A 26,941-nucleotide genomic window follows, 5' to 3' on the forward strand; every position below is an offset into this window, starting at 1 on the left:
GTGGTGGAATACGTCAGAATGCTTCTTGAGCGGATGGGGGTGTGTACCTGCAGGCACTCCGACGCTCAAGTCAGTAGAGATCAGAGAGTGAGGGTTTAGAGGAATAAAAGAATTCTACCTTGGGGACTACAATGAGTCCCCTATTTATAGAGGTGGAGAGCTGCAGAGCCGTTGGAGAGGCACACCTGGCTCCGGCGGTTACGAAATCGTGGGAAGTGTAACAGCCGGAGAGTTTATTGCGGGAAACGTGCAGAACGTGCAAGAGAGAAGTTGGGGTTCGTTTGAACCAGTCACGTTTGCTTCGTGCACCCCCCCTCGCGGAGAGGGGGTAAGTTGTGAGCAATAATGCCAAACGTGGAGTTTGGGCTTTGGAAGGTATTGGGCCTAAGTAAATGGGCCGACAATCCTTTTGGCCGGTCCAGAACAGTAGCCCCCCAAGTCGTTGCTCTTGAGAAAGAGTGATGACTTAAGTGCGGGCGTCCTGCTCGTTTGAAGCCGACCTTGGGTGAAGCTTTATTTTGTATGTACCCCTTGCTCGAGGACGAGATGGATCTCGTTCGCCGGACCCATGTATGCCCTGACTTGGAGAATCGTTTGCGGGGTAGATGAGAGCGTCGGGAGTGTGGGTTGCATAGGCCCGCCTATCCGGAAGTGTTAGCTCTCCCCCTAACGGAGTAAGTTCGCCTGACAGCGTGGAGAAGTCCGAAATGTATACGTCCGGTCTTATGAGATCGGATGAAAAAATTCCCTCGCCAGGAAGTTTGGTCGGATGTCATTCCGTAATTAATGCCAACGTCTCAAGGGAGAGGTTGAGGAGACATGACCTTTGGTTTCTGAGTGACACATGTTAAAGCTACAAGTAGTACTTGAGTGCCTGTAGTTTCCAGCGTTTCTCGGATTGTATTCCCGAGGAGTCATCATCACCGTTGATTGAATCCTGACATTTGGAGAACCGTAGTGAAGGATCAGAACCCTTGGATGAAAAGGTTTGATCGAATCTGGACCGTAGAAGCGGTGCTTTAGAGGAAGAGCCGAGAGTGAAGGGGCGCACTGGATAAACTTCGTGGCTTTTGGGTGGTTTGTGAAACGAGTATAAATAGTTCCACTGTTGTTTTGGAAAGTCACTGTGTTTCAAACTTCTCAAAGACTTGGAGATTTTCCCCAATTTCCAAAAGCAAAGTTTTCCCGAGTTACCGCCTTTCAATCGCAACTTCAGTCTCTTCTTCTTCACAGGTAGAATTCTGTTGACTCGTCTCTTTTACTTCTGCATTTTAGCTTATGTTCTTTTTAGAAATTGTAAGAATGCATGCTTCTAGGGCAGACGTAGGTTTGACTCGGTGGTTTCCGCCGTTGGTTGTGGCTGTTTCCACCGTGCATCAAAAGACTCTGTTGATGTGCTGTCTGTTTTCTGTCTAGTGTTCTAGAAATAGATTGGCGACAGGCTTATGCTTCTTTTGTAAGCTTGGAGTCTGATAGACTTTTAGCAAGTGTACCAAAACGCTATCGAAGTAGTAAAATATCGATCCCACGAGGACTGTGTTAATCTCAATTTAGCAATTAGGTAAAATATTTAGGATGCGTAAAAGTTATTTTTGGTTTGCCACTAGGCAGTAGATTTGATTGCATAAAATTAAATAACATAAAATAAAGATTTGGTTAGAAAATAATAGAGAGATGAGATCAGGTCTTTCGAATCATCTATGTTCCCCTAATTGGTATACTGCACTTATTCTTATGAATGAATTTCTAGTTCTACGATAGTTAACAAAATAGTCCTAATCAATCCCTTGAGTTAGGACCCTCTTCTCAAACTACAGCCCCTAATTCCTTAGGTGATCTAATAATATTTGAAGGTTTAAGCACGTTAACCTAACATCACTAACAAACGATTATCCATTCCTAGACTAACCATGTTTATTAGAACAATTCAATTAAGTCTAAGTCGAAAGCTATGGTCAGTAGTCATTCGTTCTCACTAAATCATGTTTATATTTGATCAGGATATAAAAAGCATTAAGAACAATTGAATTGAATAAAAACTAGATTGTCATTCACAATAAATAGAGTTTCACAGCAACATGGTTCAATTAGGGTTACAAAGAATCATCTCAGACCTAATCTCTAAGAGATTTAGCTACTCATAATTGAGTTTACAAATAGCATAATCAATGAAAGAATTAAAACATACATAAACTGGTAAAGAATGGAGGAAATCGCCCCGTTCTTCAGTCTCCAGGTCTGCAAATCGCACTTTCTCTCTCCAGAATTCGTAACCCTTGTTTTTGGAATAGACTTCAGCATAAATAGGCACAGAAAATCGCCCAAATCGTGTCACGTTTTAAGTGAATCGTGACACGTTTTTACCTTCTAGAGCAAGAAACTGAATTAGGGCTTCACCAAATCGTGTCACGTTTTACCAATCGTGACACGTTTTCATAATGTCGAACCAAACCTTTCTGAAGCTCTTAAATCGTGTCACGTTTCTGATAAATCGTGACACGTTTTCTTTCTTTGTATTTTCTTCAATTTTTTTGCTCTTTTGCTGCATAAGTCTCCTTGTGAACTCCATTTTTGTGCTAAAATACATATAAAATTACGTAATGACAAGATGTCATCACAACCCCAAACTTAAACCATTCCTTGTCCTCAAGGAATTTACTTGCAAAGCTGACAATTGACAGTGAAATAACAATTACCTATTCAAGCAGTAGTACCCAAAAGTTCAACACCTTACTAGCTAATGATGAGCTAGTTTGACTTGTATGCATCCACCAATTCACAACTCCACGCTAATATTTGAAATAGGGTTCTACCAGTCGACATGCAGATCTACATATTACCATACGCTTGAAAAGTTTCTAAACATCAATCAAAGTCAATATCATTACACACTTTTGAGGTCTTTAGGGTTATAACGGGGCTTAGGTGAAAGGTGGGACATATTTGGATAAGTAGGCTACACAAAATTAGAGTTAGGCATTCTTACGGAAGTTAAAGAATAAATTCAATCCTACGATCATTCACCTTGTGGAATAACAATCAATGCAAAGGTACTAGAGAATATTTATAACTTTTAGGGACAATCGAGTTTGAAGTTACTCGCATGTTTCAAAGTTTGGTCCCTTTTTCATCATTCATTTCATCTTTTTTTTTTCATACATCAATTTTTGAATGTATTTTTGCATTTTGCATGACAATTCTTTTTCTTTTTGTTCTCTTATTCTCTAGTACCCCCACCCCAAACTTAATTGGTTGCAAATTCCAATAGCAACCCCAAACTTAATTTTAAGCAACATTCTACAATGCCTAACTCATAAAAACAATAAGGGACAAGTCCTAAAAGTCTCTAAGTTTGTAATGTAGTTTGTCACCGAACAAAAAGTTCTAATCCTACCGGCTCAAAGGGGCTAAGAAAAGGATAAAGTTTAACAATTATAGTCAGGGTAGGCTTCAAAAGGCTCACAGGACCAAGCACTTTTGCCTCAGTGTGTAATTAACAAAGACCAATCAATAATAGAGAAACAATGCAAGTTCTAGAAATGTAGTTGCATGGAAAACTAAGCTAAATATAAGTAAATTGAAAAACAAAATATGGCAATGAACCTTATGGCTGAGATTTCTGGGAGTATGTGACTACCTAGCAACGCCGTACACTTCGCCTTTGAAAACCAAGTCACTCCTCCTTTTGAACTTTTGGAATACCACTTGAACAACTATTTGTTATCAAACTGTAAAAAGTCAACTAAACAAACAAATTCATCAATAATAAACAAGTGCAGGAATAATTACATAAACGGGGGGAATAAAACCGAGTTAAACTTAATTAAAAGCAATTAAAATTGTTCGAACATAAAATTAAAGTTACATAACCAAAGTGCTGAAACAAAAACAGAAAAATAAAAATAGGTGGGCCATCAGTAGCCCACTCAATCCTGCATCTGGTCCTCCGGAATCCAAGTGTTGGGGTCCTCCTCTGCATAGGTATCCTCCCCAAAGTGCTGCCTAGACTGAGCTCCACCAGCAGCAAAGTCAGCTCGGATCTCCTGCTCTCTATCCTGAGCTCGACCTCTGGTGACATCAAAGTAGCGGTCCATAGCCTCCTCGGACCTATCAAAGCGCTCGAAAGACCCAGTCATCTTCCTCCTGTTGAGGCAGACCGCCTCAGTGAACTCCTGACCAAACCTCGGACGGTTACAATACTCCTGATCTGACACCTCATTCATCCAGTTGGCATGGCCGAACATGTAGTCCAGCATCATAGGATGAATAGGTGCATAGGCACCCTGCTGGCTGCTCCCCTCTCCAGCAAAAGTCTGACTCTGAGGTGGTGGCTGTGGCTGTTGCGGTGGTGGCGGCTGTGGCTGTCCTGCTGCTGCTGCCTCGGCACCCATGATAGTCTGCATGCGGTCATGATAATCCTTGACAAAGCCATCCATGTAAGTGTCGGTGATGGGCTTCATCATTGCTGCACTCAAATCATTAGCAAACAAATCGCACTCCTCCTCCTCACAAAGCCAATTGATAAGGCTCAAATGAGGGAGTGCCTTCTTGGTACCTGAAGCTAGGGGTGGAAATAGGCTAGGCCGGGCCGGGCTTTGTAAGGCCCAAGCCTGGCCTACTTCAAAAATTATTGGCCTGAGCCTGGCCTATTACCCGTCATAGGCTCAATTTCGAGGCCTGGCCTGGCCTATTTAAAGGCCTGATGAAGCCCGAAAGCCTATTTAAAAGCCTATTTTACACTAATGTCTAGCAACACATGTAAGCCTACTACTAAATAGGCCAAAATTTACGAAGGCCTAAAGCACATGAATATATGTGCTACTAAATAATGAAATCTTACAAAGGTCTAATCACACCAATATATCTACTACTAAATAACCAATCATATGAAAGCTTGAGTTTATGAGAAAAAAACTTCAACGATATCAATAATGGAAGATATATTATACATAAAAAGCTTAATAGGCCGGCCCGACGGGCTTAATAGGCTTTTTTGTAAGCCTTAGCCTGACCTATTTAATTAAATAGGCTTTATAAAAAGCTTGAGCCTGGCCTTGTTAATAAACGAGCTAGGCCGAGCTAGGCTTTAAATAGGCTAGGCCATAGGCCCCTGTCGGACGGCCTGACCTGTTCCCACCCCTACCTGAAGCAAACATATAGATATTGTCGGCAATTAACTCACCAACATTGATGGGTGCACCATCAAGAATAGCAGACAGCGTCGACAAGCGGGGCAGCGGAATCTCTGAAGTACAAGAGGTGCCCTCAATAGTTTGCACCACAAAAGATGCCCACGCCTTTGCATGGGGCTTGAAGTCAGCCCTCAACAGCATATGTGACCCTCCATGCCACTTAGCACCTTCAACACAAATCTGCATTAGCAACTCCTCCCACCTTTCATCATCCCAATTCTTGAACTCCTCCATCCTCCTCTTCACATCACAAATCTCCGGTGGCACAATCTCCAGCAACTGATTAATCCTTTCCGGGCTATAGTCTATCTCCTTCCCCCTCACATAGGACACATACTTCCTCCCCATATACCTAGCATTCGAATAGAATTCTATCCCAATAGTTTTGTTGGCCTGCTCGAAAATCATACTAACAAGGGACTCCCACCCTCTCTCAGTGATCACTTGATGGAATTCAGGGTTGGAGATGAGTTTGGTGAAATCAAAACCTCTCTCCGGGATCACCCTATAGCCTCGGATGTCCTTGAAACGGTCACGGGCAGCAGTATTATAAAACCGGTGGTTAACAGATGGTGGTGGGGTGGTGTTAGGGCTAGGTTTAATGGTCTGTTTGCGTTTGGGGGCTATCTTGGCCTCTTTGGATGGCTGGGATGTGGCTTGGGACTTGCCTTTGTTGCGAATCTCAACCATGGTTGGGGTTAGGGTTTGAAGAAAAATGAGTGTTTTGGGTTAGGTTAGGGTTTGGAGATGATGGATTTGGGATGTTTGTGGATGATGATGATGATAGATGATGATTGTTTGGTGATTAGAGGATGAAAAGATGAAGTTTTGTGGTAGAAAAGGGTTAGAAAATCGTAGGTTAGGGTTCTGGGAAAATTTTGGCAGAGTTTTGTTACTTTTGGAAGTGGATGGAATGAAAATCGTGTTGGGTTTATTTATAGGCTGGGGAAATCGTGTCACGTTTGGCCAAAAACGTGTCACGATTTGGTTTTGTAACAGTTTAATTTTTGAAACTGCAAAAATCGTGTCACGTTTGGGCGAAACGTGTCACGATTGCTCATTTTTGAAAAATTTCTTGCCCAGAAATCGTGTCACGATTTCCAATTGTCGAAATGCACCACTTTTGAGACTTAGAAAAAATTTTAGGTGCCAGAAATCGTGTCACGATTTCAGTATCGTGACACGTTTTTGAAAATGCCGAATGGACACCCTTTTTAACTTAGAAAAATTTCTTGAAGAGCTTCACAGGGCAGGCAAATCGTGTCACGTTTTGCCCAAAACGTGTCACGATTTGCACAGTACTGGTCATAAATTTTTTTTCTTCCTCTGTCTGTTTCAGCTAAAATCTTTTTGTATTTTTGAATATTTGAAAGCAATAAAATAAAAAAAAAGAAATAAGAAATACTACCTGAAATCTAAATAGTGGGTTGCCTCCCACCAAGCGCTTCTTTTTACGTCATTGAGCTTGACGCTTCAACCACTGTTAGGGTGGCAAATATGTCAGAAAGAACACATCATCCTTCTTCTTCCTCTTGTTTGGTAGGAATTCCATGAATTTGTAACAAAGAAGTAGATGCTCCCATGCACTCACAGTTAAACCTTTGGAATTTAAGCTCTCCCACCTTAGAGAAGGACAAGCAACCATCTGCACACGAGTGATTTCCTTAACCCCTGTTTGTTCAGACTTCGGGAAAATGTCAGCACTCCTCACTTTTGGATTTTCTTCCACCACAACCTTGTGACACTCAATCTCCATCTGAACCAGCTTCCTCTGAGACTCATGTGCTTTCTCAACAAGATCACCACACTGAACATCAAACTTTTCAAATAAAACTTGATTTGACACCAAGAAATCATCTAAAATATTCTGAAGTTGAGTATTGTAATCGATGTTGATCACCTCTTTCTTCCCTTCACCATCACTACCTGGTTGATTCGCCTCATAATGACCACAACTCGAGATTTTGTTGTCCAAAATTTTGATCTTAAAAGATAGCATATATTTTTCATACTGCAACTTAGCAATCTCTTCTGTGTCATAGAGGAGTACCCTGTCTATCATAGCTGCAAAACTTGGATAAACTTTTCAGTAGCACAGTACAATGAGAAGAAAACAAAGAGCATAATATTTTTTTTTATTTTTTTTATTTATAAATATATATACAAAAATATAAATGACAGAAATCCTAAATAAAAACAAAATTGTCAAATTGAAATGACTTAACAGTCCCCGGCAACGGCGCCAAAAACTTGATAGACTTTTAGCAAGTGTACCAAAACGCTATCGAAGTAGTAAAATATCGATCCCACGAGGACTGTGTTAATCTCAATTTAGCAATTAGGTAAAATATTTAGGATGCGTAAAAGTTATTTTTGGTTTGCCACTAGGCAGTAGATTTGATTGCATAAAATTAAATAACATAAAATAAAGATTTGGTTAGAAAATAATAGAGAGATGAGATCAGGTCTTTCGAATCATCTATGTTCCCCTAATTGGTATACTGCACTTATTCTTATGAATGAATTTCTAGTTCCACGATAGTTAACAAAATAGTCCTAATCAATCCCTTGAGTTAGGACCCTCTTCTCAAACTACAGCCCCTAATTCCTTAGGTGGTCTAATAATATTTGAAGGTTTAAGCACGTTAACCTAACATCACTAACAAACGATTATCCATTCCTAGACTAACCATGTTTATTAGAACAATTCAATTAAGTCTAAGTCGAAAGCTATGGTCAGTAGTCATTCGTTCTCACTAAATCATGTTTATATTTGATCAGGATATAAAAAGCATTAAGAACAATTGAATTGAATAAAAACTAGATTGTCATTCACAATAAATAGAGTTTCACAGCAACATGGTTCAATTAGGGTTACAAAGAATCATCTCAGACCTAATCTCTAAGAGATTTAGCTACTCATAATTGAGTTTACAAATAGCATAATCAATGAAAGAATTAAAACATACATAAACTGGTAAAGAATGGAGGAAATCGCCCCGTTCTTCAGTCTCTAGGTCTGCAAATCGCACTTTCTCTCTCTAGAATTCGTAACCCTTGTTTTTGGAATAGACTTCAGCATAAATAGGCACAGAAAATCGCCCAAATCGTGTCACGTTTTAAGTGAATCGTGACACGTTTTTACCTTCTGGAGCAAGAAACTGAATTAGGGCTTCACCAAATCGTGTCACGTTTTACCAATCGTGACACGTTTTCATAATGTCGAACCAAACCTTTCTGAAGCTCTTAAATCGTGTCACGTTTCTGATAAATCGTGACACGTTTTCTTTCTTTGTATTTTCTTCAGTTTTTCTGCTCTTTTGCTGCATAAGTCTCCTTGTGAACTCCATTTTTGTGCTAAAATACATATAAAATTACGTAATGACAAGATGTCATCAGAGTCTGTTCGCCGGGAATTGATTTCCTCGACGGGGAAGTCAAGCTTGTAGATCCCCTTTTCTGACGGTAGCGACTTGATCCCTTCCTTGTCGTGACCGACCTGATGGGTGAAGGAAGGGTGGATCTGGATGTTAGATTCACTTTTTCCCTTGCTTTTTTCAGGTCTATTATCGCGAATGAGGGAGTTGATGCGTCTGTTGTTTCACGGCCTGGAGAGGAGCCTTTAGAAACGGAATCTGTGTTTGCTCCCGATGGTGTGGGTGAAGTCCCCTTCGGTACTGTCGGAGAAGTGAGGGATTGGGAGCTAGTTCTTCCGAGCACATCTAGCAGGGTGTGTTCGGAGTATGATAACCATGTCTTTCCCATGTATGAAGTGGTTTTCAAAGACATGGGTTTCCGGCTCCCCTTCTCTCATTTCTAGAGGGAGGTATTTCACTGGACCAACCTGTCACCCACTCAGATTCATCCAAACTCCTACGCTTTTATGAGGGCCTTTGAGTTGTTATGCGATTACCTTCGCATCCCTGCCTCCAAAAATGTCTTTTTCTCCTTCTTCACCGTGCAGCGGGGCACAGATTGGGTTTCTTTCCACCAAACCCAAAAGATGTTTGAGATTTTTGCCGGAAAGGTCCGGAATTTCAAGGAGCGCTTCTTCCTGGTCCGACCGACAAGCATGGCCGCATTGGATAACCTCTTGGAAGTTGCTAGGGATGGCGAGCAAGAGCGCCGTCCTTTCTTCCACTTATGCTGGTCTCAGGACCATTTTGCATATGAACCGAGGCACTTTGGTCGAACCATTGCCAACTTGACTGACGAAGAGAAAAGTCTCCGTCAACAACTTTGGGCTTACATTGAGTCCCTTCCTCCGAGGGTTAAGACTGACAGACGGGGGAATCCTTTGGTGAGTGCGGACGGGACCCCAGTAACAGAGCCCGACCTCATCAACACTTATAAGTTGTTGACCTCTGATGATTCTGATACCTGCCTTGGTAGTTTATTGTTTTCTTTTTGTTCTTGTCTCCTTTATTGCCCTCTTATTTGCTTCTCCTAACTGACGCAGTTTCCTTTATCTTTGTGTTTGCAGAGAAAATGAAGAAGGACTTGGGAGCCCTTGTGAACGCTGCGAGCAAGAAGATCTCGGCCAAGAAAAAGCGCAAAAATGTCCAGTCCTTGGAGCATCTGATTTCTGGATCTGGTCCTAGCTCAACCCCTGGTCCTGTGGTGGATTTGGACGGGGAGGAGCCATCTGAGGAGCTGGTGCAGGATTCTGCTAAGAGGCAGAGGGTGAGAGTGCCCTCCGAGGACCCAATCACTCCGATCAAGGCCGTTCCTGTCCGTTCCGAGAAGGGAGACTTTCTTCAGCTTCCCAGGGTATGGTCCGAGCCGGAGCTGTGTGGCCCCCAATCAACCCTTTTCTTGGATGATTCAGAGCTAAGGATTATCTAGGATCTGGGTCCGACTGGCTGGAGTAAGGCAATAACTGATGGGGTTATTGCCACCATATAGGCTCTGGAGGTTGCTGCTGCCCTGAACAACGCTTCTCTGGACAGTGAGGTTCGGGTCGATGCTCTGGTGCGGGAGAGGGATTCTTTGACCGCCAAGGTTGCTGCCCTTAAGGAGGATCAAAGGAGCAAGAGGTCAGTTTTGGAGGAGCGTGACCGTTAGCTTGCTTCTTTGAAGGAGCAGTTGTCTGAGGCCCAAACTGCTCTTGAGCAAGCAACCGACTCCTCGCGGAAGCTGGCGGAGGAGAAGGTGTCTTTGGAAGAGGCTCTAAGGAAGGTGGACCTCCCTGGAGAGGATGAGGCGGAAGACCTCGCTGTGCTGCGGCGCGCCGGCCTTGTGGACAGGATTGGTGAACTGGAAGGAAGCTTGGTGGAGGCCCTCTAGCTTGGCTTTGATCGGGCGGTGGCCCAGTTGAAGGTGACGAACCCTGGCATTGAGCTGAATGTCGACGGAATTCATCCTCTTAGCGAGGTGAAAGATGGGGTGATCGTTCCGCCTCATGATCCTGTGGAAGAAGACGGGCATGTTGATGAAGCCCAGGCCTGATGAGGCCTTGTAATTAATCTCTTGTTCAACAACCAACTTGTAATGACATTGTGCGCCCTTAGTGGTTTTATCACCTTTATAATATGATTGCTTCATTCTCAATTATACTTGTTTCTGAAATGTATGATTTACTTTCAAGTATAATGTTTTGAATTTGAATGCTCGTTGCGTGAGGCTTTTTGATACTGTTTGAAGTATTTGTTGAGAGCGAATTATCTATCTTGTGTTTTGAGAGTGCAATAATTCGTATGCTCTTAAACTGCAAACTGTTCAACTTGTGGACTTGTTCGCTGTTGATTTGCGAGATCCTTAAGTCAAAATATGTTTTGCTGTGGTGGGGCAGACTACCCCCCGCAGTCATTAATTCGACGAAGTGACTTAATGACTAGAGAGTTGAGTCTGCCCGCCTAGCTTTTTGCTTCTTTGACTTGATGAAATCAAAGTTTGCCTTTTTCCTTCCTAGGTAGTAAGTTACTTTGTTTGAAAAGTTTTACCTTTGCGTAGTTTCGCAAGGAAGGGCTTGGCAGGGAGTTTCCAACTGTTTTACGCGGAGTATTAGTCAGAAATGTTGCACATCCAAGAGATTGCTTATCTGAATGTGTGTCCAAAGTTATGGACATGTAACAGCGGATAAACGAGAGAATTTTTCTAAGTTCAACTCATTGAGGCGTGAAACACCCATCGCGAGCTGGGGTTCTACTTAACATGTCGAGCTGTGATGTCGCAGCGGTAAGCGTACATACTGAGGAGTAAGAGAATGTGTAAATTCTTCCCATCCTTTTTCTTTTTGGAATCGGAGTGGCGCGATTTTCCTCTTCCGTTTATTTGCTCGACGGGGAGCTATGAGTTTGTTTTGTAGAACTAAGTATGTACATTAGAGTGAGTTGGCGCTGTTTGCCATCTAAGTTGTCATACCCCAATTTTTGACCCAAGACACCACTGACACGTGTCTTTTAACCCCGACTAATCTCAGCCTTTTTCGGCGAAAATTTCGGCAGAGAGGTATTTTAAAATACCTCATATTTGGTTCCGAGTCGGGCCCTCTTTCCTCAATTTTCATTTTTTATTTAATTTTAGTGTCCATCTTTTATTTGAATTTCTTTTAGTTAATTAATTTTCAAATTCAATTTAAATTTCTTTTATTTTTTTATCTCGTTTTTGTTTGTTTTTTTAGTCCATTTATTTTATTTATTTATTAATATTATTATTTTTTTTTTGTCAAAAGAAATCAAGTCCAAAAAATATCCAAGGCAACTCATAATAGGTTGTGATGTCCCCTTTGAACCAAGCCAAAGCAGGTTCTGTTTGATGCTTCAGAGACACAATGTCTCAACCCCTCTCTATAAAAACAGACCTGCAATACACAAGGAAGGGGAGGAAAAAATTCGATCCAAACAATTTTTCACAACACGAGAAAAATTTCCAGCAAACAAAACACACCCAAAAGAGCCGAATCCATTCACAACATAAACCTGCAAAAAATAAAATCACAAAACAGCAATACAATTCCAAGATTCCAGTCACACAATACATTCAAAACCGATTTCAAATCCTCACAAAATCCCAAATGTATAAACTTGCATCGAAATTCACGATCCAACCACAAACCATCATCATCAATCTCAAACATATCACAGAATCTACTCCACTAAACATAACCAAATCAAAACCGTACATATCATCCACAAATCCGAACAACAGCACAACACCATACTCCAAATCGCAACTCACACATAACCATAAACAAAACCCAGCAAAAAACCGTAACAAAAGTCTCTCAAACCAAACACAAACTGAATCAAAAGGTATAGATTTGTAAACTCTTGTAAATCTAGGTTGGTATAAATATTTTTTAGGATTTTTAAAGTCAAAATCGATTAGAGGGAAGTGAGTAGAAGATAATAGACTAAAGCAAAAAACAAAAAAAGGCGGACACTTAAGTCCGACGCGGCGGCGCCGCCGCGCTAGCCGGCGAACCACCGCGCCGGAACCACCCCTTTACCTTCACCGGCGAGGGAAGAAAATAGAGAGAGAAGAGAGCAATTTCGGTGGAGTTGTGAGAGAAGAAAGAGAAAATAATGGGATAGATGAAAGAAAAAGGGTTTCATACCCTTATATACTCCTTCAAACCGGTTCGGTTCTCCTGGACCCGACCCAGGCTTGAACCGAACCGGCCCCCAACCTGTTCCTTCAGCCCAATCTTCCTCTTTTACTTTCCTGCACCCCCTTTACTGCTTGCACACCCCCTGCATTTCATTTTTATCTCTTTCATGCATTTTTTTTATTTCCTTTGCAACTTTATTTTGTTTTGAATCACATTTTATTATTTACCATTATCATATGCATATTTAAATTTTGTCATTAAATGCACACCTCAATCCAGAGTACTCTGGTCCTAATTTAACTGTTAATATTTTATTATCCTCCAGAACAATCTGGTCCTTGTTTAATAAAATTAATCCAGAGTGCTCTGGTCCTAAATCAATTGTTAATATTATATTTCTGCTTATATAGTCGTTCTCCAGAGTATTCTGGTACGTGTTAAAATAACCTCATATTTCAGTTTAACATTATTTTTCTCATTCTGCTTATATAATTTTCATATCATTATTCAAAATAACAAAAACATTCAAATATATCAAAATCACAAAAATATTTTCATAAACAAACCTTGATCTTAAATCAAGTGATCGTTCATTTTATTTTCTTTCTTAATCAAATCATCAATCAATTCTAATTCTATTTTGAGTCATCTTTCATTTAAATTAAAAAAACACTAACAAATTCCAACTTGCCATTTGGCCTTTATTTTAAAACTTTTTTTCAAAAAACTATTAAAAAACACAAAACATATCAAACGTCAATTTTTACCCCGAACTACGAGGTTTTGATCCCTCACGGGTACGTAGGCAAAGGACATGCATCCTTCCAAATCAATAAAAATGTAGATAAATTAGGTCTTTCTTTTCTTTTATCATTGCAAATTCCACTTTTTAAACAAGCAAGTTTATAGCACAAAAGTTAAATATAATCAAGAGGTTCTCATAGAGTACTACGAATATTTAGGGTGCTTAACACCTTCCCTAAATATAACCAACCCCCGAACCCTTAATCCCTAAAAAATGTGGTATTTGAACCTTTTTCCACTTTCTTTTGAAAAGAATTAAATGTTCAGTCGTGAAATCAAAAATGGGTCGAACGCCAATCAAAATGGCCTTTGACCGTCCGAAAAATGACGCGACATAAGTGTAATACTTTTTGAGTTTTTCTGCATTCCAAGTTCTTGGAATTGCGTTTTGATGGAGGTCTTCGAGTCCGTAAGCTCCCGTCCCGGACTTCATCCGGATCCTGAAGGGGCCGTCCCAGTTGGCGGCGAGTTTCCCTTCTTCAGAATCCTTCTGGTTTCGTCGGAGGACGAGTTCGCCCACTTGGAATTCCCTTCTTATGACCTTTTTGCTGTGTCGAGCATCTATTTTTTGCTTTAACGCTACTTCCCGCAAGGTCGCCTCGATCCTGACTTCGTCGACAAATTCGAGCTCTTCACGTAGGTTCTTCGTGTTGGCTGGGAAATCAGTGCTAGCGTCAGTGCGCCATGTGGGCTCAGTTAGCTCAATGGGTAAGACGACTTCTGTCCTATACGTGAGTCGAAAAGGTGACTCGTCAGTTGTGGAATGGGGAGTAGTTCTGTAGGCCCAGAGGACCGCGTGTAATTCTTCCGCCCACTGGGTTTTGGAGTGTTCTAGCCTTCTCCGTATTCCTCGTAGAATGACTCTATTGGCAGCCTCGGCGAGGCCGTTGGCTTGAGGATGTTCGACGGAGGTGAAGCTTTGCTTGATGCCGATATTCCTTAGGTAGTCCTGGAACCTTTGGTCCGTGAACTGTGTACCATTTTCAGATATCACTAATGCTGGTACTCCAAATCTTGCTAAGATGTTTCTTTTGAAGAAACAGAGTACGTTTTTAGCCGTGATCTTGGCTAATGGTTCTGCTTCGATCCATTTGGTTGAGTAGTCGACCGCGACAACCAGAAATTTGAGTTGCCCGGAGGCTTTGGGGAATGGTCCCAAAAGGTCGATGCCCCACCACGCGAAAGGCCAAGGTGAGACCAAGGATGTTAGCTCAGCAGGAGGTGTTATATGCATGTCCCCGTGTCGCTGGCATTTATTGCAGAGGTTCACGTAGTCTTGGGTGTCTTTCAACATGGTAGGCCAGTAGTATCCTGCTAGTAGGACCTTTTTTTGCGAGAGCTTTTGCACCAAGGTGTTATCTGCAGATGCCGTCGTGGATGTCGGCGATGACTTCTTGGGTCTCATTAGGTCCTAGGCACTTGATTAGTGGAATGTTGAAACCTCTTTTGTACAAGGTTCCTTCCACTAAAGTGAATGAGCAGGCCCTTCGTTTCAACCTTGTTCTTTCTTACGGATTGGTAGGGAGATCGCCATTCTCTATGTATCGAGATATGGGTCCTCTCCAGTCTTCCATCCCGATGATCGAGTTGATTTCTTGATGCAGAGTTTCGATGTTCTGGATGCTTGGTTCGCCGAGGACCTCTTGTATTACTGTTTTGTTTCCGTTCACAGTTCGCGTACTTGCGAGTTTTGAAAGAATGTCTGCCCGAGTATTCTGTTCGCGGGGAACATGAGTTACTTCTACGGTGTCGAATTCTTTCATTTTCTCTAGTACTAACTGGACGTACTTTTGGAGGTGGTCTTCTTTTACTTGGAACTCTCCTGTGACTTGGGAAGCCATTAGTTGCGAGTCGGTAAAGATTTTCACCTTTTTGGCCCCCATGTCTTTGGCGGTTTGCAAGCCAGCCAGGAAGGCTTCATACTCTGCAGTGTTATTGGTAATAGGAAAAGATAAAGCGAGGGAAATTTTGACAACGATACCTTTGTTGTCTTCAATGATTATTCCAGCTCCGCTTCCCTTGGAGTTGGACGACCCATCTACGAAGACGGTCCATTCTTTAAGGCTTTCCTCGGCTGGGAGAGTCATCTCGGCGAGAAAGTCGGCGAACACCTGAGCCTTTAGTGCCTTTCTGGATTCGTAATGAATGTCGAACTCGGATAGCTCGAGTGACCACTTCATCATCCGACCGGCTACGTCTGGGCGACCCAGGATCTGCCTGATCGGTTGGTCCGTCCGAACTACCGCTGTGTGTGCTAGGAAGTACTGCCTTAGTCTTCTGGCTGCGGTAAGGAGTGCGAGGGCTACCTTTTCAATCCTCTGGTACCTTGTTTCAGGCCCCAATAATGCTTTGCTGGTGAAATATACCGGTTTCTGCCCCTCCACCGTTTCTCTGATGAGGACGACGTTCATCGTGTCAGAGGAAACAGAAAGGTACATGTATAGTGTTTCACCTTGATCTAGTCGCGATAGCACTGGTGGCGCAGAGAGCGTTTCTTTAAGATGTTTCAAGGCGGTCTCGCACTCGTCCATCCATTCGAACTTCGTTTCTTTCCTCAAGAGCTTGAAGAAAGGAAGCGCGTGTTGAGCGGATTTGGCCACGAACCTAGAGAGCGTTCAGCATTCCATTGAGCGTTTGTATGCACTTCTTGGAGTGGGGCGTTGGTAGCTCAGTAAATGCTCGACATTTATCTGGGTTCGCTTCGATTCCTCTTTCTGTTAGATAGAAATTAAGGAACTTACCCGCTTGGACTCTAAAAGTGCATTTTTCTGGATTGAGTCTCATGTTGTATTTCTAAGTTTGCTCGAACACTCTTTTGAGATGGGCGGCATGATCCACCACTTGTTGGGATTTTACGATTATGTCGTCCATGTAAACCTCTAGAATGTCGCCCAGAAGTGTCTTGTCATAGACTCTATTCATTATACGTTGATAAGTAGCCCCCGCGTTTCGTAGACCGAAGGGCATTACGTTGTAGTAATAGTTTCCTGATTCGGTCATGAAGGTTGTTTTCATTTTATCTTCTTCAGCCATGGGTATCTGATTGTACCCAGAGTAGGCGTCCATGAAAGATAAAAGTTTGTAGCCAGAGGAATTATCAACGAATTTGTCGATGTTAGGAAGAGTATATGCGTCTTTAGGGCAGGCCCTATTAAGATCAGTATAGTCAACATACATACGCCATTTTCCATTAGATTTTTTGACAACTACAACATTGGAGAGCCAGGTAGTGTATTTGGCCTCAGAAATAAATTTTGCCTCTAGGAGGTCTTTTACAGCTTTCTCTGCAACCTCTGACTTTTCAGGAGACTGCTTCCTACGACGCTGGGCTACCGCGCTAACTCCGAGGTCTACTGTCAGCTGGTGACCGGCGACGCTAGGGTCAATTCCGGGCATGTCGGCTGCGCTCCATACGAATAGGTCTGCGTTTTCTCTGAGGCAGGCGATCAGTTGGTTCTTGACAAGTTCAGGGAGATCCTTGCCAATCTTGAAGTTCTTCGAGGGGTTGTTTCCGAAAGGGGTCAGCTCGAATTCACCATCGGGAACAGGTCGAAGAAGTTTCGCGTTGAGCGGATCCTTCTTCTCCCGTTTTTGCTCCTTCGGGTCTTCCTTGGTGAACCTGGGATCAAGTTCGACCAAGTTGGCGTCCAGAGTACTCGCAACAGCTTTCCCTTTGTCCCCAGCAGGTTTGCTGGGTTGGGAATTCGAGTTCTGGGTTTTGTTAGCTTGGAGGAAACATCTTCGTGCAGCTTCGATGTCTCCACTGAGTGAGGCGATGATGCCATCCTTCGCATGGTATTTCAACTTTAGATGAGTGGTTGAACATGCGGCCCCTAGTTGGGCGAGCTCAGTTCTCCCTATAATGCAATTGTAGAGAGACTGGTAGTCGATCACTAGGAATGGGATCTTTATTGTCTTTTTGACCTCTTCTTCGTCGAAGGTGACCAGTAGCTCTACGTACCCCCATGGTTGAGTGGATGAGCCGTTGAAGCCATAAAGTTCATACCCAACGTAGGGAGAAAGGTTTTTCTCTGTCAGTTGGAGAGTTCTAAACAGGCTGGTGTACATGATGTCGCATGAGGCCCCTGTGTCTATCAGGACTCGTCTGACATCTGCGTTGGCCATCGATGCTTGCACGAGCAAAGGGATTGCAGAATTCGAAGCTCCACCATGCAGTTCGAAGTCGTAAAATGCCAAAGGTGGCCTTCCTCCTCGAGTAGAGGGGGCCATGGCATTGACGTCCATGAGCTCCTGAAATTTCCTCTTCATGCTGCCCATGGAAATGCTCAGCGTTCCTCCGGTGATGATGTTGGCGGTAGGGAACTGCTCCCAGGTGCATGAATAGGGGGTGATTTCCACGTTGTCAGGGTAATCACCGAGATGTTCCACGGACATGGCGATGGTTCTTCAGGGTTCAGAACCGTCACTGACGAGATCGACAGCTTTCCTATCTGATTCTGGATTTTTCACGTATTGTTTGAGCCGACCCCTTTGGATGAGGAGTTCGATGGCGTCCTTCAGATGGATGCAGTCGTCGGTGGTGTGTCCGTGGCACTTGTGGAACCGACAATACTTTGTCTTGTCGATCCCTTTCCTCTCCTGAGATGGAGCCTTTGGTGGCTTGATGCCAACTTCTGCTAGATCGGCTATGGCGATCTCGACGAGGATTTTCTCCCTTGACATGGCCAATGGAGTGTACTCGGCGAAGTGGCTGTTGGGCCTCTTGCCTTCACGAGCAGCTTTGCCTTCCTTCTTTAACTCCTGGAAGGGCTTTTTGGAGGATTCAGCAGCAGGCTCCTCCTTCCTGACTTTGTTGAGGCTGTCGGCGTACAAAGCCTCTTCGTAGGCAATGTTGATCTTGGCGATCGCTAGGAACTCGTTGAGAGTCCTTGGGCGATCCAGGAGGACAGCTTTTTCACGTCTGTTTCGTCGCGTAGGCCTTTGGCAATGAGGTACAACTTCATTGTCTCATTTGCGCCCCGGACCTGGACGGCTTCTTTGTTGAACCTCTCGATGTAGTCTCGGAGAGGTTCGCTTCTTCCTTGGACGATGGCTTCGAGGGAAGCCACCATTTTTGGTTGCATCCTTGACGCGGTGAAATGGGTGGTGAACTCGTTGCAGAGGTCACTCCAAGAGTCGATGGAGTTTCTCCTCAAGTTCTTGAACCACATGACGGCTCCTCGCCTCAGAGTAGTGCGAAGAGCTTGCATTTGACGGCGCCTCGCACCGACCGGTAAGTGAGAACTGCTTCGATGTTCTCGATGTGTTCATCCGGATCGGTTGTTCTGTCGTATGAATCTATCTGCGGAGGCTTTTCAAGCCCGCGAGGGATATGAGCTTCCCAGATACGTCACGTGAACAAACCGTAACGTTACGGTCGTAGCGAGCATCCTGAGTGTCCTCAGAATCGGAGGGAGACCAATAGCTTCTGCCTCGCCTAGGGGGGATCTTCTCAGGGGAGACCTCCTCGGGGGAGATAGTCTTGCTGATGATCGTCTGGGAGGAGACCGTCTTGGTGACCTCCTTGTTTATCTCCGATGTAGCTTGGAGATCTGATGCTTACGGAGCGCCTAGTTCCAGTTCTGTCAAATGTCGGTTCTGTGCCTCGATTAACGACGTCTGTCGTTGAACCATGCGGATCAGGTTACCAACAAGGGCGCTGGTAGGTATTGCATCGTCTGGTGTCTCTGTAGGTTGGCTGGGACCCTGCAGAGGCATTTGCTGGAGAGGAACTATCTGAGTCGGTTCCTCCCTGGGTGTATCCACATGTGAAGGTGAGGATGTCATGCCATCCCGTTGAGGGATGCGCACTTCACTTCGTAGCTGGGATTTGGCACCGTTGGCAGCCATTGTAGTTTTTTGTGAAAAGCTTTGGTTTTTAGGGATAAAAACGGGGAAGCTTATAGATTTCCCACAGACGGCGCCACTGATCGTACCTGATCAAAAGGAGACTGTCGGTGCTTTGAATGCGGTGGTTGTGACGGTGGTGGAATACGTCAGAATGCTTCTTGGAGCGGATGGGGGGTGTGTACCTGCAGGCACTCCGACGCTCAAGTCAGTAGAGATCAGAGAATGAAGGTTTAGAGGAAGAAAAGAATTCTACCTTGGGGACTGCAATGAGTCACCTATTTATAGAGGTGGAGAGTTGCAGAGCAGTTGGAGAGGCACACCTGGCTCCGGCGGTTACGAAATCGTGGGAAGTGTAACCGCCGGAGAGTTTATTGCGGGAAACGTGTAGAACGTGCAAGAGAGACGTTGGGGTTCGTTTGAACCAGTCTCGTTTGCTTCGTGCACCCCCCTCGCGGAGAGGGGGTAAGTTGTGAACAATAATGCCAAACGTGGAGTTTGGGCTTTGGAAGGTATTGGGCCTAAGTAAATGGGCCGCCAATCCTTTTGGCCGGTCCAAAACAGTATGTATATTTTGTGCTCCAATTGATTGATGAAATGTCTCAATGAGGTTTTCATGGTTTTTCTTTGTTGTTTGTTGTGTAGAAATGGTTGACAATATAGATAGGCTCATGCTTGGCAGGATGACCCAAAACAGTAGCATGTACAGAGTGAATGTTGCAGCAAACCCTCCTTCTAAAAGGGGTGATGTAGGAACATCGTTGGGGAGGGAAGCTCGCATATAGACAATTCACAAGTGGTTGACCTACGTAATAGGAGTTTGAACCGTCGTATAAGGTTTAGGACGATGACAAGCAGCATCAAGCTCCAACACTACCACTGTAATATCCCAAACAGCTTTAAGTACTGCCAACTGGCCCAATAAACCAACACATGTCATTTTTTCTTGTTTTGTCCTCACTCGCATGCTTTCTAGAAAACTTCCAAAAAGGTTACCCATCCAAAAATTGCTCCATATAAAGAACACTCAACTATGGAGTTCGTATGAAATGGACTACCAAAACGAATAGTCATATTGTTTATATAGGTAGTACAAAACAATTCTTATAAGTATTCCTTCAACCATGCAGTCTCATACTTGCAGGATCTTAGGATCCCTCTCATTCTGAGGTGAATTCAATTCTTCTAGAAGCTATCAGAAGTCGCACATTGCCATACCTTGTGCACTGATACCACACAACGCCCTTATCAGCCTCGAGCGTTACATGTTTACCAACTTCCACTTGGTTCGTCTCTGAACCACATCGTTCTAGGAGAGGACTGCTTTTGCTACCATTTGTAACATCTTAGACGAGTTTAAATACTTTCGATTGATCCCACAAATCAACATGAGCCTTTTCATTGTGTTTTCTCCTTACTCACACGCTTTTTGGAAAACTTCTCAAAATGTCGCACATCCCAAAACTGCTCAAAGTCAAGCAAACTTAACTATGGATTATTATGAAATGGACTACCAAAAATAAAATGCATCTTGTTGATATAAGTAATATTCCCTCCGTTTCAAAATGAGTGTCGCTTTAGCCAAAAAAAATTGTTTCAAAATGAGTGTCGCTTTCAGTTTCCAATGCAATAATAACTTTTTCTTTTCAATTGTACCATCCAATTAATACTCTGCACACTACTTCCAAAGTATTACTTTTAAAACTAACCAATAGTTAATAAGGATAATTTGGTAAAATAACCATTCTCTTTCTCTTAATCATTGCATTTCTTAATATGTGTGTAAACATCTAAAACGACACTCATTTTGAAACGGAGGGAGTACCAAGTAATTCTTATAAGTCTTCCTTCAACCATATTGTCTCATACTTGCACAATCTTAGGATCTCTCTCATTCCGATGTGAATTCTGTTCTTCTAGATGTTGTTAGAAACTGCTCTTTGTCATACATTGTGCACCAACGACCAATCCCCGTCCTCGTTTGTGCACCAACGACCAATCCCTGTCCTCGTCAGTGTCAGGCGTTACAACTACTACAACACACATCACCACACCACCCATACCCACGACCACCTGTGGGTTTTGTCTGTGGCCCTTCTTATATGTCTTTACTGTCGAATTTCTCGCATCACATAGCCTGCTTAATTTGAATGGGAGATGTAAGTATAACTAAAAAACAGATAGATAAACAGACAAGTTAGTGTTCGTCCTTCTTTTGGTAGTTATAATGAGGTTGGCAATCAACTGTGTGCCCTTTGATGCTAGTACTCTGCTCATAAGTCACACAAGATATATAATGTGAACTCAGAAATTTTGTTGGTCATAATTTAGAGCATGTGTTTTTTTTTTTTTTAAACAACAAATGTTAGAAAATTGTTGTTAGAGGTTCTTTTGTTAAGGATTGTAAAAAAAATATTTCATATTCAATAATTTAAATATTTTTTTCTTTAAAAAAGGAAAGTTGTTTTGTTTTCGCTTACCATAATGAAAATAACTGTTTTTAAAAAAATCGGTTACTACTTACTAGAAGTATTTCTAGTTTATTTTTCTTCATATTTCCAATTTTTAAAAATCTATTTCAAATGGATGAAATTTTTTAAAAGTTATTTTCTTACATAAATATTGTAACTAACGAGCTCTAATATGTAATACTAATGATGAAACTTACTTGAATGCAATGATTAAACTTACTTCAAAGCAATTATTTTTTTTATTATATCAACGATATAAGAGAGAAGATGAGAGATATGAAATTCAATCTCGCGTGAACAGGGGGAAAAACAAAGCAAGTTTTGAAGAATTACATTACATGATAATTAATACTAACAAACCAAATAAAACACCCATATTCTTAATTGTTAACTTGGGGCTTAAAATTAAGATCAATTGAATTAGTAACCAAAATAAGTGATAGAAAAAAAATTCATCTCTAATTCATTAGTCATTAAATTTAATGACATAATCACATAGATGTATTTCACATTTTCTCCTATCAAAATTTGTCACTAATTTATTTGTTTTTTCTTGCAAGATTATTGAATACTTAAGGCATAGTCCTTACTCGTGGAAATGGTGTAAGGATCACTTACACCCGCTACATTGTGCAGCGACGGTGCAAATTGTTGGATCTAGAAAGGTAAAATTTATCTTTATAGATCTAGAAGTTACATTATCGATGCACTATATAGCGGGTGCAAGGGTCCTCATCTGTAGGTATGATGTCACATGATGGAGCAAGTCTCGGGGTTTTGTTCATAAACAACCTTAAAATAAGGTGGATAAGCGTTAGAACAAGGTGGATAAGGTCGATATGGAACATAGCATTTAGGGCATGTGCACCATTGAGGACATTGTTGAATGGGTGGTGTAGGAGTCTTCTGAGGAGGTGTAGGAGGCTTCTCAGTAGGTGTAGGAGGCTTATTAGGAGGTGCAGGAAGTGTACAACCATCACACTTCTTGTTGTCGCAATTGCAGCAATTAGCCTTACACTTACCATCACACTTTGAATCTTCACATTTAAAGCAAATTGTGACACAATGTTTACCATCACACTTTAGACTTTCACATTTTGGGCACTTATCACATTTTCCATTACAAGTCAAGTCGTGACACTTGATGCAAGTCCCCTGCAAAACACTACGACATGCTTCTATCATCTTTTTCTTTTCTTCCTCTTTTTTCTTTTCTTCATCCTTTTTCATTTCTGCATCTGATTTCTTTTTCACCTCTTCCACACTAAGTATGGTGACACTATTGAACTTCTTCTTTAGCTGGTTTGCTAAACAAATTGTATCCACATCATCACCGATCACACATATACTATCCTTGTCATTTCCTTCCAATGATACGGAAGTTACACCTATAGAAATGGGTCAATAACTTGGTTAGAAACGTAAATAGTTGCCAAAATAATGGTCTCTAAAGTATAAATATTAAGAATCGGTCCCTAATTTAATTAGCGACAAAATTAGTGATCAAAATAGAGGTCGCCAAAGTAAAGTATAGTTAAAAAAATGTCACTATTTTTGTCGCTGTTTATATAGCCCTAATGAAAAAAAATAATCTTGGGTTCATCCCGGACTGTGTACCATCACAATTAATCATGTACGCATTGCCCACAAGAGATCTACACTTGTGCCACTAAGACAACTGATTTGAGTTACCTACTAATATGCGAGTGCGTAAATAGTGAGAAATACTCTATCTGTTTTAAATTACATGTCCTTATTTACCATTTTTCTTTGTCTTAAAATACTTATCTTTTATAATATAAATACTTATTATTCTTTTCCAATAACATATCATTATTTATTGCATTTCAGACATCTAATTAGTCTCCTAATTACAACTAATAAAGATGTTTTTGGTAAATAAAACATATTTTTCCATTAAAATCAAACTATAAAATAACACATACTCCCCTCTCGTCACTATTATAAGAAACAAAATAACTTTTTAAGTTTATTGAATAACTGACGTATTTGGTTTGATTATAGACCAGATACATCAGCTATTCAATGAATCTAAAAAATATTTTTTACTTATAATTGTGACCGGATAGGGTACTTTAAGACAGAGTGAGTATTAATATATACTCCATTTTCTTAAGTAAATGAAATCTTTGAAATTATAATTTTTGTCTTTAATTTACTATGTTGTTTAAAAATTAATTTTACGGAAAATCTAATTCTTGTCAGGAATTAAAGGAATTGAAAAGATAAAATTTTAAATTTTCAAGATTTTGGATGCACAATTCTCGTATTATTTTTATTTTTGGTTTAGTAACGTGTTTTACAAGGACATAAGTTAGCATTTTACAAGGACATAACTTATTTTCAACTTTTTGCAACCCTCATGTTCACATTATGTTTTTATTCTTTTCATTTTCTCCTTCTATTGTTTTTGATCAATAAAAAGAAAGAAAAAAGAAGTTGTCTCAAATTGTTGTTCAAATATTACTACTCTTGTTAATATACAGTCCAACATGTTGCTGAGAGTTAGACTGAATTATAGAAAGAAGAGAGTATGTAAGACATATATGAACCTCAAATACATGATAAATTAGGCCCTAGCATGCTTATAAAAATTAATTAAAGGAGAAGAACATAAATCTTGCGTGTTAATACCATGTGAACTCCAACGCTGATTTCTACCACTCGGTCATATCAACAAATTTGGATTTTCTACCACGTTATTAGTACATATCGCGTTTTTACATACAATATAGAAATTTACTTTTTTGACATACAAAACTTCATAAAGACACGAGTAAATGACGTTTTTGCCCCCAGCGGTAGTTAACTACCGCTAGATTTATCCGGCGGTAGTTAACTACCGCTGTATATCAACACAACATAAAAAAAAAAAAAAAAAAAAAGCTCCAACGGTAGTTAACTACCATGGAGCATGAAAATTAAAATTAATGCTTCAATTGCAAAAGAATCAACCACCAAGGCCATAAAAGGTGTCCTTAAAGTTAAGGATTCCATAGCCTGATGTATAGATGGTAATGAGTGAGTCAGTGTGAGCTGAAGTTGAATTTCTAAGGGAATCCCTTGTGGTAAGTCTTTGGAGTTTACTGGTGAAATAAAAGTACAGTCGATATTTGATGGAAGAGTTTGAATGATGGTTTTTGAATCAGTTGGGAGAGACTCAAGTGAGGGAATGAAACATGTGACATGAAAGTATGAATGAAGGTGAACAAGTAGCTTTGAGAATTGAAGAATTGGGAATAAGTGGCTATATCCAACACCTGGTACAACTGCAATATGAATTGTTTTCTCCATGGAAATTTGTTGTTGAGTTTACAGCTTATGATCATCATGGTCGGACCTTGGGGAGTGCAAGAAGCGCTACCGCACCGAGCCTCTAAAAACTATGAGCCTCAAAAAAATTATAATACCCACCCCCATTGAAAGAATCACAACAATTATTTCTTTTTCGCATAAACCATTCGTTTTTCCCTTTCCTACGACGTAGGAGTGACATTCCAAACGACACCGTTAGGTAAATTTCACCTCTCTTTCAGTTAATTTTATTTTGTTTTGTTTCGTGTTTAAAAGTTCTTCTGATTCTGATTTTTTAATAAAGCTTAGCTACACAAAAAGAATTGCGTTTCGATTTTACTAGAGCCTATTTTAAAAATAGAACCGAGTCTCCTATTTCATAAGAACGACCCTGATGATCATGTAAAGCTTTTTTGTTTATTGTGACTTCTAAAGTAAAATACTTGAACTTACCTACCTGTACATGTGCAAAAACAATATCATTATGCATATGATATGATTGGGAAGTTTGAAAACGGTGAATAAGGGCCACATATTATGGTAATAATACAAAAATAATTCTAATTGTACACAAGTTCCTATGGTAATAATACAAAAATAATTCTAACTGTACACAAGTTCCTATCTATTCAAAACTATGACCAAGAGCCACACATGTTGCAAAAATAATTTTAATTTTCTTGCTCCATGGTAGTTAACCGTTGGAGTTTTTTTTTTTTTTTTTTTTTATGTTGTGTTGATATACAGCGGTAGTTAACTACAGCTGGATAAATCTAGCGGTAGTTAACTACCGCTGGGGGTAAAAACGTCATTTACTTGTGTCTTTATGAAGTTTTGTATGCCAGAAAAGCAGTTTTCTACAATATATATTATTTTGGGCCTCAAAATTTTGTAGGCTCAACTCTATAGAACTGTTTGCAACCCTAAAAAACAGCTCTGGTTTCACAAATGCATAGTTGCTCTCATGTTTGTTATCTTTTCAAATTGTTGTATTAAGGGTGAAAAATTCTTCTACAAAAAGTGTGAAAATTTGGAAATATAACAAACAAGAGAAGAATGTGCAAACGTTTTTTTATTCATCCTATTTGTAGCAAACAACAAAAAAGGGTTTGGTAGTATTATTACCTTGGACCTCAGCAGCTGTTTTGAGGGCTTTGTTTCTGCATTTATCGCATTCCATTTGCAACTTTATAACCATTTTTTGCTGTATTTGCCATTTCACATATATCTTATTAAGAGAATGATAACAAAGAAAAAGAAAAAGTTAAAAGAATAATTAAGTGATCAAAACACACCTTCATGCTTGCTTAATTTTGAATCAAACAGAAGTGGTTCTATTAAGCTTTGGAACTGAGCATGTAGTGCCTATAGTATTTGTTATGATATATATATATATATATATATATATATATATATATATATATATATAGACACACACACACACACATTGGTGTCGATAATTAGTTGCTTAGTCGCTCAGGGGCGGAGGCAAGAATTTAAAGCTAGGGGGACCGAGTATATGGAACATAATTTGATTAAATAATAATTGTTTAAAAGCAAAAGGTATATAAGAAACCCTAAACTAATATTTTCTTTTTTGATAAATAGACGAATTGACAAAATTATTATAAACTCACGCACGGAAATATAGGAGGGGGTTCGAACCCCGATAATTGCGTCCGATCAAACGATTTTGGAAAATTTTGTCAGTTAAGCTCTAGAACTTATGGGCAATTTATAACTATATTTAGTATGAGAGG

General features: G+C 40.9%; 2 protein-coding genes across 2 annotated transcripts in view; both read right to left on the reverse strand.

Moving 5' to 3' along the window:
- The window catches only part of LOC146918068 (methyltransferase small domain protein), a 44,122-nt gene that overhangs the window by 7,458 nt on the left and 9,723 nt on the right, over positions 1 to 26,941 (reverse strand). The gene's annotated exons all lie outside the window — the stretch shown is intronic.
- Positions 22,304 to 26,574, reverse strand: LOC146918071 (uncharacterized). The gene is made up of 3 exons (XM_085719737.1): positions 26,477 to 26,574; positions 26,307 to 26,385; positions 22,304 to 23,254 (listed from the first exon to the last, which is right to left on the reverse strand). The coding sequence occupies exons 1-3, from the start codon at positions 26,480 to 26,482 to the stop codon at positions 22,617 to 22,619; spliced, it is 723 nt and encodes a 240-aa protein (XP_085575863.1). The 5' UTR covers positions 26,483 to 26,574; the 3' UTR covers positions 22,304 to 22,616.

Source organism: Medicago sativa, chromosome 6 (assembly GCF_051527215.1).
Source record: "Medicago sativa cultivar Bolivia chromosome 6, Bolivia_mono, whole genome shotgun sequence".
Classification (NCBI taxonomy): Eukaryota; Viridiplantae; Streptophyta; class Magnoliopsida; order Fabales; family Fabaceae; genus Medicago; species Medicago sativa.

Excerpts from the sequence above, each read along its gene's own strand:
- LOC146918071 (XM_085719737.1), bottom strand. Across the intron at positions 23,255-26,306 it reads AACAGCTGCTGAGGTCCAAG|GTGTAACTTCCGTATCATTG; the intron begins GTAATAATACTA and ends CCATTTCTATAG.